The sequence below is a fragment of the Ostrinia nubilalis genome, chromosome 26, assembly GCF_963855985.1.
Source record: "Ostrinia nubilalis chromosome 26, ilOstNubi1.1, whole genome shotgun sequence".
NCBI lineage: Eukaryota > Metazoa > Arthropoda > Insecta > Lepidoptera > Crambidae > Ostrinia > Ostrinia nubilalis.
In genome coordinates this window covers 10,065,725-10,078,538 of record NC_087113.1, presented here as the reverse complement: position 1 = coordinate 10,078,538, position 12,814 = coordinate 10,065,725, and the positions used below count along the sequence as shown (strand labels likewise).

The following is a 12,814-nucleotide window of genomic DNA, read 5'->3' as shown; positions in this document are numbered from 1 at the left end:
ATTTTGAATGAAGGTTTCAAAAACATTTTTTACTGAATTAGAATGAAAAAGAAAAAATGTGCGATAGTTCGAATTTTATTGTATGTGTAGTGGACGCATAAAGAAGTCCGAACTGCAGTTGTCACGTTGCATTGCTACGCGCCAAAGTAGATTTTCGTTGTGCTGAAAAAATTTAGTTTATCTTTTCATTAATAAATGATAGGTGTAGGTGTACCAGAATCTCATGGCAAACAAAAATATTGGAAAAGTGTGTCTTTCATATGGCAAATGTCTATGGCTTTATTGTCACCTGTCAAAGTAAATCAAGTGAACTGTCAGTCGCTGCAGAAATTTTGTAATCTCTTCATGCCTATTTGTTATTTTTGTGAAAAAGTCGAAAAAGCTCAAGCAAATCATATTGTTTTCAATGTGTATTGTAAAATAAGGCATAATTCAAAGTCAATCTTTGATTTTAAAGCGCGTCGTTGAGTTGACAGTAAGTTGGAGTGAAATTGGATACATTTAGTTTATTACCTAACTGCGTCAGAAGGAGGGTTTTTTTAAATATTATTCTTATAATAGCTGCTTTATCGTGGGTTTCAGGTGTACCTCACAAATTGGTGCAGAGGAATGGTGAAAATGTTATGACCATGTAAATAAAATTGAAAAAGATTTCATCAAGTAAGATGTAAGATAGAATAATTGAAATGGTGGAAGAGCAATCCCAACTAATATTATAAATGCGAAAGTAACTCTGTCTGTCTGTCTGTCTGTTACGCTTTCCCGCTTAAACCTCGCAACCGATTTTGATGAAATTTGGCATAGAGATAGTTTAAGTCCCGGGAAAGAACATAGGATAGTTTTTATCCCGGTTTTTGAAACAGGGACGCGCGCGATAAAGTTTTTCTGTGACAGACAAAATTCCACGCGGGCGAAGCCGCGGGCGGAAAGCTAGTTTATAATAAATAACTCTTTATCTTGATCATCTATTGAAGAAAAGTGGAATCCTTGGAATTGTTTTCTAGTTCTGAATGAAGTGATTAGTTATAAGTATGATACATAATAAAATTAGTTACATAAAGTAATATACGATTTACTTATTTTTCAAGACATTTACCTATTATTATTACTGACGGGATTGCTACCATGTACCTTAGTTTTGAGTTTTCAATATTTCGGCACTGTTGCAAGCGCCATGGTCACGGAGTAACTGAAGAAATTAAAACCAGACATCGTTCAGATGTGCGTTCAAAAGACCTGAGATTTAAAAAAATCCCACGTTTTGTTTAAACAGCAAGCGAAAAAAAAGTGACTTGAAAATGGAATACAAAATGATAAGGTATGGTAAATGATAAGTCTTTTTCAATGAAGAAGCAGAAGTTCAATTTCATATATCCTCCATCTAGGCTAGTTTCCATCGTCACTCAAAGTTTGGCTGCGGTCTCAAATTTGGGCTTAATTGAGGTATTTTTTGGGTGAGAGGCATAAGAACTAATGCCGTTTTATATCAAAAATTCATACTTAGAGGTAATCAACCAGGTACAAAGTATTTCCTTGTATGTTAGTCTGCCACTCTTTAGTAAGTCCCGAAATCCCCGCTTCGGCTCCCCTACTAACCATTCTACACAGATAATATCTTACATGCAGCTTTTCATGTTATACGTCACATTTTCAAAATCCGCGCGGAAAATCGCTCCTAGCGGAAGAGCGCACTTTGAGCTTGAATATCTCAGTCATTTTTAAAGATATCAAAAAAGTAAAAATACAGTATTCATTCTAATTTTTTGTAGTATTTTTTGGCATCTTCAACAAAAATTGTGCGCCATGTCCATTATTTATTTTACAAATAAAACATTTTTTGAAGCCACGATAGCCGAATGGTGAAGGGGTCGGACTGGCCGACTCGTTATCCGGGAAACGCGGGTTCGGTCCCCGTCGCCGCTCGACTTGAATTTAACTCGGGTGAAGCCGCGGGCAAAAGCTAGTAAGTACATACCTACTTAGGTATTATTAATCTAAAGTAAAGTAAAGTAATGTTTATTTCTCACCAACATAACAGATAATATTATGATAACAAAAAAATCAGGAAAAACAAAAAGTAAGAATGTTGGTGGGTTGATACCTGAACTAGGAAGATTCATGTGTCTCAGGTTACCAGCCCTCCACCCCATACAATGGTCTATATTATAAATAAATAGATTATAATAACATTTAAGAAAATAACAATTATAAAAGTATGAGTTAATTTATGGTCTTAGATCATATTAAACCAAACCAAATAAGTAAGTAACAAATATGAATTATTGAATAAATAACTTGCTTACTTCATTTTTACAACCGTCAACAACTTCAACCAAACTTCTCATTAAACTTTGAAGAGATATACAACTCTTCGCCCTCTACTTTGGGCAATCTCCCATCTCCAAAAAGATGGTAAAATGCCGGACTTAATTCCTTCACCTCTCTTGGATCGAATTTCCTGTTCTTTTGCTTCCAATGGACCTTTTTGAAATGACACCTCATCTCTCTAGTCAAGTGGAACATCGCATCGCAAAGCGGACACGCTACTGTCCTTTCCGAATGTTTTTTAACTTTATGGGTATTCATTATACTAGACGTCCTAAAACTTTCGCCGCAGATCTCACAAGTATATGGCTTCACACCAGTATGTTTCCTCATATGGAGCTTCAGACACTGTTTATTTTCGAATCTCTGATTGCAAATGTTACAGTCAACTGCCCTCGATGTTGTATGCGTTATAAGGTGGTCCCTCAAACGCTCCTTGCCGAAAAATGTCTTCTGACAATATTTGCATTGATACGGCTTCACTTTTAAATGGAATCTATTGACATGAGTCTCCAATTCACCCAGCCGAGACACCATGTGTCCACACCAGTCACATTTCACGTTCTTCACATACTTTGGCTTTGGCACTTTAGGTGTCCTTGGCTTCCCATGCATTCGTTTGATATGACCTTTCATATAAATCGGCTTCGTTGGCTTCTTGCATATCGGACACGGCACTTTCTCCAGATGGACTTTCATATGGAACTTAAACTGGACTTCAGTAGTAAAGGTTTTACCGCAAGTCTCACATGTACAGACTTCGTTCCCCTCACGACCAACGTTGCAATATACAGAGTGGTGCGGAAAAAACGTTTTGGTCAACACTTTCTTGCAGTCGACACACTGAATCACATCGTCGTAATGTATGCGGATATGACGGTGTAGTTTTCTGATACAATCGAACTCCATATCGCATTCCTTACAAGGGAACCTTGCGTCTGGGCCGTGTATTTCTATGTGCTGAAGCAACTGTCTTTTATTATCACATTTCTCTTCACAGATAGGGCAGTCCAGGAGAGATCTCTTTTTCTTAATCTGAATCCCGCTGTGCACTTTAAACATGTGATCTTGCAATTTCGAGCTATTCAAGAACTTCTTTTCACACAAATTACAGTCAAAGGCCTCATCAGCATGTCTTAACTTCACATGATTGACTAATTCTTCTAAAGTTTCAAAGGAACTTTTACATTGATCACATTTGTAGTCTTTTTCTATGCATTGACAAAGCTTTCTGTGGTTTTCCAAAGTGACTTTAGAGCCGAACTCCTGGTCGCAATACTCGCAAACGTGTCTCTCCTTGTGGAAGTGGTTTATATGGTACCTCAAAGTGGTTCGCGAGTAAAATTGCTGTTCACAATGAGCGCAAGTGAATGGATGATGGTCTAAATGTTCTCTGTTAACGTGACCGAGCAACGCTTCTCTCCTATAGCAGACATAATCACAGTCAACGCATTGTATTTTAGTGGCCTTCTGTAGTACCTGCTCTCTGTGCGAGACCAGGTATTTATAATGAATACAGACATTGTCTAAACATTCTAAGCAGTTGAATTTGCATTTATGCAGTTTTAAGTCTTTTCCTTTGACTTTCTTGAAACATAAAGCACACTGAGGTCCGCTGTGGTTCTTTTCTATGTGCGTTTCTAATCCTTTGGCAGAAAAAGAGAAGAAATTGCATAATTTGCAGAGATGGGCGTACTCTTCGTGGTTGATTCTCATGTGCTCTGTCATATCCTCTTCAGGGACTATAAATTGGCAGACCTTACATTTAGCTTTCGAATGCAATTTATAATGAGTGTTTAAAGATCTTTGCGTAACAAATTTTTCATTGCAAACTTTGCAATTGAATAGCAGCTTATTAGAACCTGTTAATCGTTTTCTACACATTTTCTTATGATCTTTATAACTTTTGTAAGATGGTAGTACTTCTCTACATCTGGTACACTTGTATGTTATAGAGGGTATTGTCTTTTTCTTTTGAGATGTAACGACAGTTTTAACTTGTGAGTACTCTTTATCTATCTCAAATTCAGACGATTGAATTTCCTCTTCTATAAATGTAATTTCTATATCTTGATTATTTATATCTTCATCATTGTTTATGTGAATTTCTTCTATTTCTATTGGCCTCACTATTTCAGTTGTAAAGTGATTTTCAGTTTGTTCATCAGTTTGTTTAGTGTTACTTGATATTGAAGCATTATTTTTCGAAGTTTCTTTAGCTATAATTTCTGTCATTTTCCCAATTTCAGTATACTTACTCATTTCATGTTCTTGTTCCAATACAATAACAACATTGGCATCACAATCGTCTAACGATTGCAACTGATTTTGGACGTCCACAGTTTTGGAGTACAACTCGTTCATACACTCGTATATTATCTTCGAGAGTTGTTTAGCGTTGTAAATGAAGAGGTATGACTGGATGGATTTTTCCGTACAGTTGCTGCAGAGGTAAAAGCTTGCAAGTATTTGCTGACTCTGAAAGTTGATAGAATTGAAAATTAGAACTTGTAGGTAAAGGCACAGACCATTTCGGCGCTGTCTTAAGTTTTGTAATGATAATAATAATATGCTAGTTGGTACCAGTGAACGTTTGGGTTGGGTTAATAACATAAATATATCTGTTATTAACCCTATAGAAAATGGGTTAACCCTAACCGAAATATACCGTATAATTTCGGTTTTCTTATCAATCGGTTAATGTTAACATTGATCACAAAATTAAATATGTTAACAGAAAAAATATGTTACAGTTTTACATGCGGTTAACCCTAACCGAATTATAAAGGTAGGTAGGTACCTTCATTTGCCTTTCCACCGCTCGAAATGTACTATGCGCTCTACGGCCATACAAGTTACAACCGATCGCCGCGCGGGCGGCGCGTCTCGTTTGATCATCGCACGTGTCTCTTTCACTTCTATGAGGCGTAATGAAACAAATATACTTTTTACATTTGCCGCTTATTTTATTATTTGTTTGTTTACTCATGCCAATCATCATTGTGCTCGCCTCGGCGCTTCAGCGTGGATTGATTGAAGTGTGAAAAAAACATTACGAAAAGAAACTGTGAATGTGAAATAGTTAACTAGCTAATAAATTATTATACTGGAACATTAGTGTTATATTGTATAATTATGCCGCGTAAGGCAACAAATGCTATCCACAGACATTTTGAGTGGCGGAGCATTCAAGTATTACGTAACGCAATTTGGTCTCGTAAAACGTTACGATGCGTTACAGGGGCGGGAGGGGGACTTTCTTACAAGACATTACGTAACATTGTTTCTTTTTTTAAACAAAAATTTAGGGAATTAAAACTCCCAAATTGGCAACCCTTTTCTTTTACGTTTTACGGGGAATCCTTCGTTTGTATTATAGTCTGGTCGTCATTTTTCATTTGTTTGGCTCGACGAAGACGAAGTTGATGCAAGTGGCTTGACAATTCCAGAACCGTCTTCGTCTGCACTCCGGGTGCCAGTGATGAAAGAATCTGAGTGGCTAGCAAACCCGTGGACAGAGGAGCGTTAATTTCAATCGAATTGTTTTTATAGACCTACTTAGATACTTGGTTAATAGTTGATTATTTTGTAATTTTGTTAATAATACGATTTTATTTCGAGTAAAATGTTTAATTTCAGTTGGGTTTCTGTTTATAATTGCATTCCCAAAGGTTAAAATAAACATGTTATGTATTTTAAGAGTTTATTAGTAAAAAAAAAGCTAAAATAGGATAGGAATGACGGAGAAAAACAATTGTGTGTGTGTAAAGCCAAAAATTTATAGAAAAACTAGCGGCCGCCCGCGACTTCGTACGCGTGGATCCCGTTTTACCCCCTTCATCTGTCTTACGCGATTTAGATTTTTTCATACAAATGTTTTTTCCCGCTAACTCCCGTTCCCGTGGGAATTTTGCAATATCCTGTTGTAACTAAGCTTTAAGTTTACTAAGGTACCTGCAAGCCAAATTTCAAGCGTCTAATTGAAGCGGTTTAGATTTTTCATACAAAAGGATTTTCCCGCTAATTCCCGTTCCCGTGGGAATTCCTAAGTATACTATAACCCGCCCAGGAGTATGAAGAATAATTGTACCAAGTTTCGTTAAAATCCGTCGAGTAGTTTTTGTTTCTATAAGGAACATACAGACAGACAGACAAAAATTTTACTGATTGCATTTTTAGCATCAGTATCGATCACTAATCACCCCTTGATAGTTATTTTGAAAATACAGTGTGAGTCACGTTAAAGTGTACATATGAAAATAGATGAAACTAGACCTATTTTTATCGACAAAAAAGAGGTCATTATTTTGATTTTTTTTTTTAATTTATTATAGAATTTTTTTTCTTCCAATTACTTATTTTAAGGAAAACGTAATAACTTTTAAACTAAGCGGTATATCCTGATAAAATAAAAACAGTAAAATGCTAAATAACAGGCAATACTAAAAAAATACATAAAATACACAAAAAATGCCAACAAATAATAAAAAATGATACTTTTTGAAAAAAAAAACTGCTTTTAAATTCGTGTTTTTTTGGTTATTTGATAAATTTCTCCAAAAAATGCCCCTATAACCGGTGGTTTTTATTATTTTGTATTATTCTCTATCGTATTACCTTCGTAAAACCAAAAATCGCATGTCTCTATCCCTATCACAACGTTTGCAATGATCGTTTGAAGTAAGCCTCTCCGGGCGCGCCATTCAACGCTTCGTTAACAACGAAACTGAAAATGGCTCTAGATTTGTTATTTTGATAAAGACAAGTTAGATTTCAAATAAAAACAAAAGATTTCGAAGTAAACTAAGCATTTTAGTTAAAATTAAAATTGTCTCTATCTGTAGCTGAGAATAATGTTGTGGCAGGCCTTTGTTCAAACGATCATAGCAAATATTGTGATAAGGATAGACATGCGATTTTTGGTTTTACAAAGACAATACGATAAAGAATAATACAAAGTAATAAAAACCACCTGTTATAGGGGCATTTTTGGAGAAATTTATCAAATAACCAAAAAAAAAACACGAATTTTAAAGCAGTTTTTTTTCAAAAAGTATCATTTTTTATTATTTGTTGGCCTTTTTTGTGTATTTTTTATGTATTTTTTTAGTATCGCCTGTTATTTAGCATTATTACTGTTTTTATGTTATCAGGATATGATGATGATCCATCCGACCGATTTCGGCCATGGCGACCACTCCGACTCCTAGCTGTCTTGGCGGCGCTGGTGTGCCCGAAGATGGCTTACGTAGCCTATTTTCGCAGTAAAATCCCTCGCGCATTGAGGGTATCTGAGCACGCCGCCAACATAGTTATAGTGAAAGGCGGCAGATGGACGGGCCTTCAAGTCATCGCGCTTCGCGTCGAGTTCAGTCGTACGCTGCACCTCGAACTCGTGGACTTGCCTTTTCACAATCTCCCGCCATTCTGGACGCTGTGCTGCCAAACCTTCCCACTGAGAGGGCTCAATGTTGCATCTTTTCATGTGCCGCTTCTGTACATCTTTGTACCTGAGGAGTTGACCGCCATGTTTCCGCTTACCCTCCTCAAGTTCAGAGTAGAAGATGCGCTTCGCCACTCTCTCTTCCGTCATACGTGATACGTGACCACACCATCGAAGTTGGCGACGCATTATATAGGCCTCAATGCCACCCACATGGGCTCGTCGTAGCACCTCGGTATTGCGCACTCGATCAGACCATCTGATCTTCATGATGGTGCGAAGGCATTTGAGGTGGAAACGATCCAGTGTGCGTATATGGTGGCGATACACGCACCACGCCTCGGAGGAGTACAGTAGGTTTGGCAGCACAACCGCCATGTATATTGAAATTTTTGTAGCCAGCTTTAGGTCATGCGAGCAGAAAACCTTGGAACGCAGCTTCCCAAATGCTGCAGCTGCAGCACTGATCCTGCTGCTGATCTCGGTATCAAGATCACATTTGGATGTTATAGTACTCCCCAGATATCGGAACTTATCCACCTGTTTCAGTACATCCTCACCAAGCATAATGCTTAGAGACTCGTGGTCATTTGTGTCCAAAGACATCACTTCTGTCTTCTTGACACTTATCTTCAGGCCGAACTTGCGGCATGCCTGGTGAAAGACGGACATCAGCTGTTGCAGGCCTTCTGAGGATTCTGCTAGAAAGCACAAATCATCAGCATACATGATCTCAGTGATCAGTGCATACGAGACTTTAGTGCGCGCCTTAAGTCTGGCTAAGTTGAACAGGCTGCCATCTGTGCGAAAACGGATGCGGACTCCCTCAGAAACAGTTTGTAGAACCTCTTTGACTACCACCGCAAAGTATAGAGCAAACAGTGTGGGCGCTAGCACACACCCTTGTTTCACCCCACAGGTAACGGGGAAGAAATCTGACTGTTCGCCGTCTACGGCGACGCAGCACTGCATATCGTCGTGAAGGAGTCTCAGAAGTCTCACATACTTTCCCGTGCACCCTAATTTTCCCAGCACCATCCAGAGAGCTTCACGAGGCACACTATCGAACGCTTTCTCCAAGTCAACAAAGCAGAGATATAGCTGACGACCCTGCTCTCTGCTTTTTTCCTGTAATTGACGCACGGAGAAGATAGCTTCACAGGTACCTCGGTCAGGTCGGAAGCCAAACTGGGTTTCGGGCAGGATCCGTTCTGACAAATCCTTTAGGCGGTTTAAAAGGACTCTGGCAAAGGCCTTTCCAGGGGATGACAGAAGCGAAATACCACGGTAAGAGTTGCAGTCGGAACGGTCCCCTTTGTTCTTGTACAGGGCACTGATGCGAGATACTTTAAAGCTTTCGGGTACTCGCTCTTCCTCCCACATGCGAACAAATAGTTCCCAAACCAACTTATGCAACTCCTCACCCCCGCACTTGAGCAGCTCTCCCGGTATAAGGTCAATGCCAACCGCCCGCTTGTTTTGCTGCTGCCTGATGGCAGTGACAACCTCCCCACAAGTCAGGGGCTCATCCAACTCAGTGGCTAGAGGGAGTTGAGGCATTAAGCTGATATTATTAAGATCAGTTGATCGATCTACGTTGAGCAAAGTATTGAAGTGTTCGGCCCAACGCCTTAGTACATCTTCCTTACTTGTCAGTAATTGCGTACCGTCTACAGACCTCAAGGGTACTTTTGCCCGATATGGTGTACCAATCAGCTTACGTACCTCGCAGTAGAACTCCCCAAGTTGGTTTGTGTCAGCGAGCCACTGCATGTGACAAGCTTTGTCCCGCCACCACTTGTCTTTTATTTGTCGAGACAGCCTACGCAGTTCAAAGTCACTTTCTTTGACTACCGCGACACTTCCACCTCGTCTTCTATGCTTTTGCAAGAGATTTCGATGTTTGTCGAGTGCTGCCCTGAGAACCCCATCGTTCTCATCTAACCAGTCTTCATTACGTCGGTATTTCATACCCAAGGCAACGGAAGCGGTTTCCAAGAGATGAGATGACAAACATCCCCAAGCAGCACTGACATCATCTGTCTCTTTGACTGGCAATAGCTTCTTGGACAAGGCTTCAGCATATTTCTCCCCCTGGCCTCGCGATCATTCAGCCTATCCACGTTTATCAGCACAGGCTGTTTCGTTGCGGACCTACGTGGTCGGCGGAGGCAGAGTCGCAGCTTAGTGAATGTAGGAATAAATTAAAGGTAATTTATGCGATTTACTAACCTAAGTACTTGTAATAAAATAAAAAATTATAATATCACGCATGGAATTTATTCCTCTTTTTTTCTGTTTGCGCTACAAGCTTTCGAAATTCTTTGAACCAAGCATATAATTATTTTTTTCGTTTTAGTACAACTGCATTTCAGGATAAAGCTTGTTTTTAAAAAAGTTTTTTTTTATTATAATTATTTTATTTTACACTTTTTAGTTGTATCTCAATCTCTGGATGATTATTTAGCACCAAAGTGCCCCAGAAGTCGAATCCAACGAACCCAAACTCGATAAGATTCCGCCGTTTCGTTTAGGAGTTCCTATGGCCACCTCCTGACTCCATCAGCAGGACCCTGGACATCATCTAGCACCCATTCTTTTTTCATTGTACGTCAATGACAACCCCAAATATCCGAATACTGATTTAGCCTTCTTTGCGGACGACACCGCACTCTACAAGTCCGGACGTAATCGGAATTACGTCATCTTGGCGCTCCAACGCGCAGTCACACAATTAGGGGAATGGTTCAGGTAGTGGCGTATCGCGGTAAATCCCGAAAAGAGTGCAGCAGTGTCGTCAAACGTCGTCGTTGCAAACGTCCTCCGGTTCGCACTCGTCCTAATGTCCCCACCCATCTCACCTTATTTGACCAAACTATTCCTTGGAAGAGTGAGGCCAAGTACAGTCGCGGAATGAAAAGGTTCGTCACCTTAGTGTCGGTTTTCGCTTGCACTAGAGTCAAACCTGCCAACATAACCGTGCAAGAAACAGTGCTGCTAACATTTAAATAAATAGGTATGACGTTTGCTAACGAATAAGGTTTTGCTTGTTTATTTTTCCATCCCATCAGTGCAATGTTACAAAATATAGTTTTTTTTATTTAATAGATAATGGCAGGTTGAACCAACAAAAAGGTTTTAGTTTATCAATCATAATAATCTTCTTGACAAGTTTAATCGTCAAACAACTTTGATCTGAATAATTTTGAACTTTACTGGCAAACAGTTAAAGATTATTTTCTCTAACTCGAGATTATTCTGTAACATAGTTTCAAAAGGTAATATGTGCTCGTGATTCGTTGAAGGAATCAATTTGAAAACTGACGAACCTTTTCATTCCGTGACTGTACTTAGGTGTCACCCTCGACCAGAGATTATCGTTCGCTCCGCACCTCAGACGCGTCTTGAGCGTTTCATTTTGGACGGTACAGACATGTACCGTGCCTGTTCTCCCCAATCCGTCCCCCGGACACGGCCTGAGCCGAGGTCCGAGCCTACCGGGGCGCCCTCAGGCCGCGTCCGTAGTCCCCCTCGATCGGGCCCACTAAAGTGAGCCCACCGCAGGCTGGACTTTGGTCCAACACCGCGGTGGGCGACTCTCTAGTTGGGTTCGCCACTGATCGGGCGCCTTATGCGCTCGATACGGCCCGATCGCGAACGTCGGTCTGCGACCGACGCGGACGAGCCTGGGCTTCGCTTCGCGGAGCCCACACTCGGCCTCGTCGACACACGCACCGACGATCGCCAAACGGTTAGAGTACCTTCTGTACTCGCCACTCTGCCCGGTGTAGCTGGAAAAGCTCTCCATGCAACCAGCGCGCGTACCTTCAAAAAAAATCATCTATCACTAAACTGCTTGAAAAGGCAAATCCAACGAACCCAAACTCGATGAGTTTCTGCCTTTTCGTTTAGGATTTCCTATGGCCACCTCCCAAATCCATCATCAGGACCCTGGACATCATCTAGCACTAAACTGCTCGAAAAGACAAATCCAACGAACCCAAACTCGATGAGTTTCTGCCGTTTCGTTTAGGAGTTTCTATGGCCCCCTCCCTAATCCATCATAAGGACCCTGGAGATCATCTAGCACTAAACTGCTCAAAAAGACAAATCCAACGAACCCAAACTCGATGCGATTCCGCCTTTTCGTTTAGGAGTTCCTATGGCCACCTCCGGACTCCATCATCAGGATAATAATTCGCATAGAGCTGAAAATTTGTGTGAATGTTGAGAACACCATCATTAATGAAATGTCAAAAATCCCCAACGATCCGTCATTTAAAAAAAAAGTTTTCGAGGTCCCAAGTTTTTTGCATTTTTTGGCCAAGTAGTAAACTTATCATTAAAATAGATAAGAAATAATACTAGATCAAAAAATTATCTATTAAAATTGTCTTTACCCCTTTTTCCTAAGAGTCACCGATTATGAGGTAGAACGATTCAAAACAGCACAAACGCCGGCGCCCGGCAGTAGTCAACATCAAATGCACCGCGAATCGAAAACTAAGCGAGCGGGTAAAGAGGCCGCCTACTATTTTCATCTCTTTTTCGCGTTAACGTTTGATTGCATATAACAAATAATTCAAAACAAAAAAACTTTATTATGTTCATATTCGAAGGAGCCAATTTTATAAAAAAACAATAATTATAAACTAAAGCAAAGGAACCGTACAGATTTTTTATTTCAAACTTTGGCTCACAGATTTTGTCTCACTCTGTTACTTGTTCGTAACATTTAAAACCGAAATACATATCGGTTTAATTTGGTATACAGTTTTAATCGGTAACCGTTTTATTTCGGTTTTGGGACCGTTTAATTAACCTATTGAAAGTGTTAACAGTATTAACACGTAACCGCATCAAAAGGTTTCCAAATGAATCTGTAACCGTTTATACCGGTTATCCTTATAAATCGGTTTTCCGTTCACTGGTTGGTACCTATTAATCATTTTCTTTCTTTCATTCGTAATTTTTTTTTTTAAACAATAATAAGTTAATATCACAAAACTTTGCACTTGACTTAAACACACACACTTCCGCCCGTAT

General features: G+C 39.7%; 1 protein-coding gene across 2 annotated transcripts in view; it reads right to left on the bottom strand.

Annotated features, from left to right (window-relative positions):
• Nucleotides 1–2,013: 2,013 nt before the first annotated feature.
• LOC135084664 (zinc finger protein 678-like) overlaps nt 2,014–12,814 on the bottom strand; it is a 28,083-nt gene continuing 17,282 nt past the window's right edge. For both annotated transcript variants that reach the window (XM_063979438.1, XM_063979439.1), the window contains one exon: nt 2,014–4,803. In XM_063979438.1, coding sequence (XP_063835508.1) covers nt 2,329–4,803 — 2,475 coding nt within the window. In that variant the 3' untranslated portion in view covers nt 2,014–2,328. The remainder of the gene's footprint in view (nt 4,804–12,814) is intronic.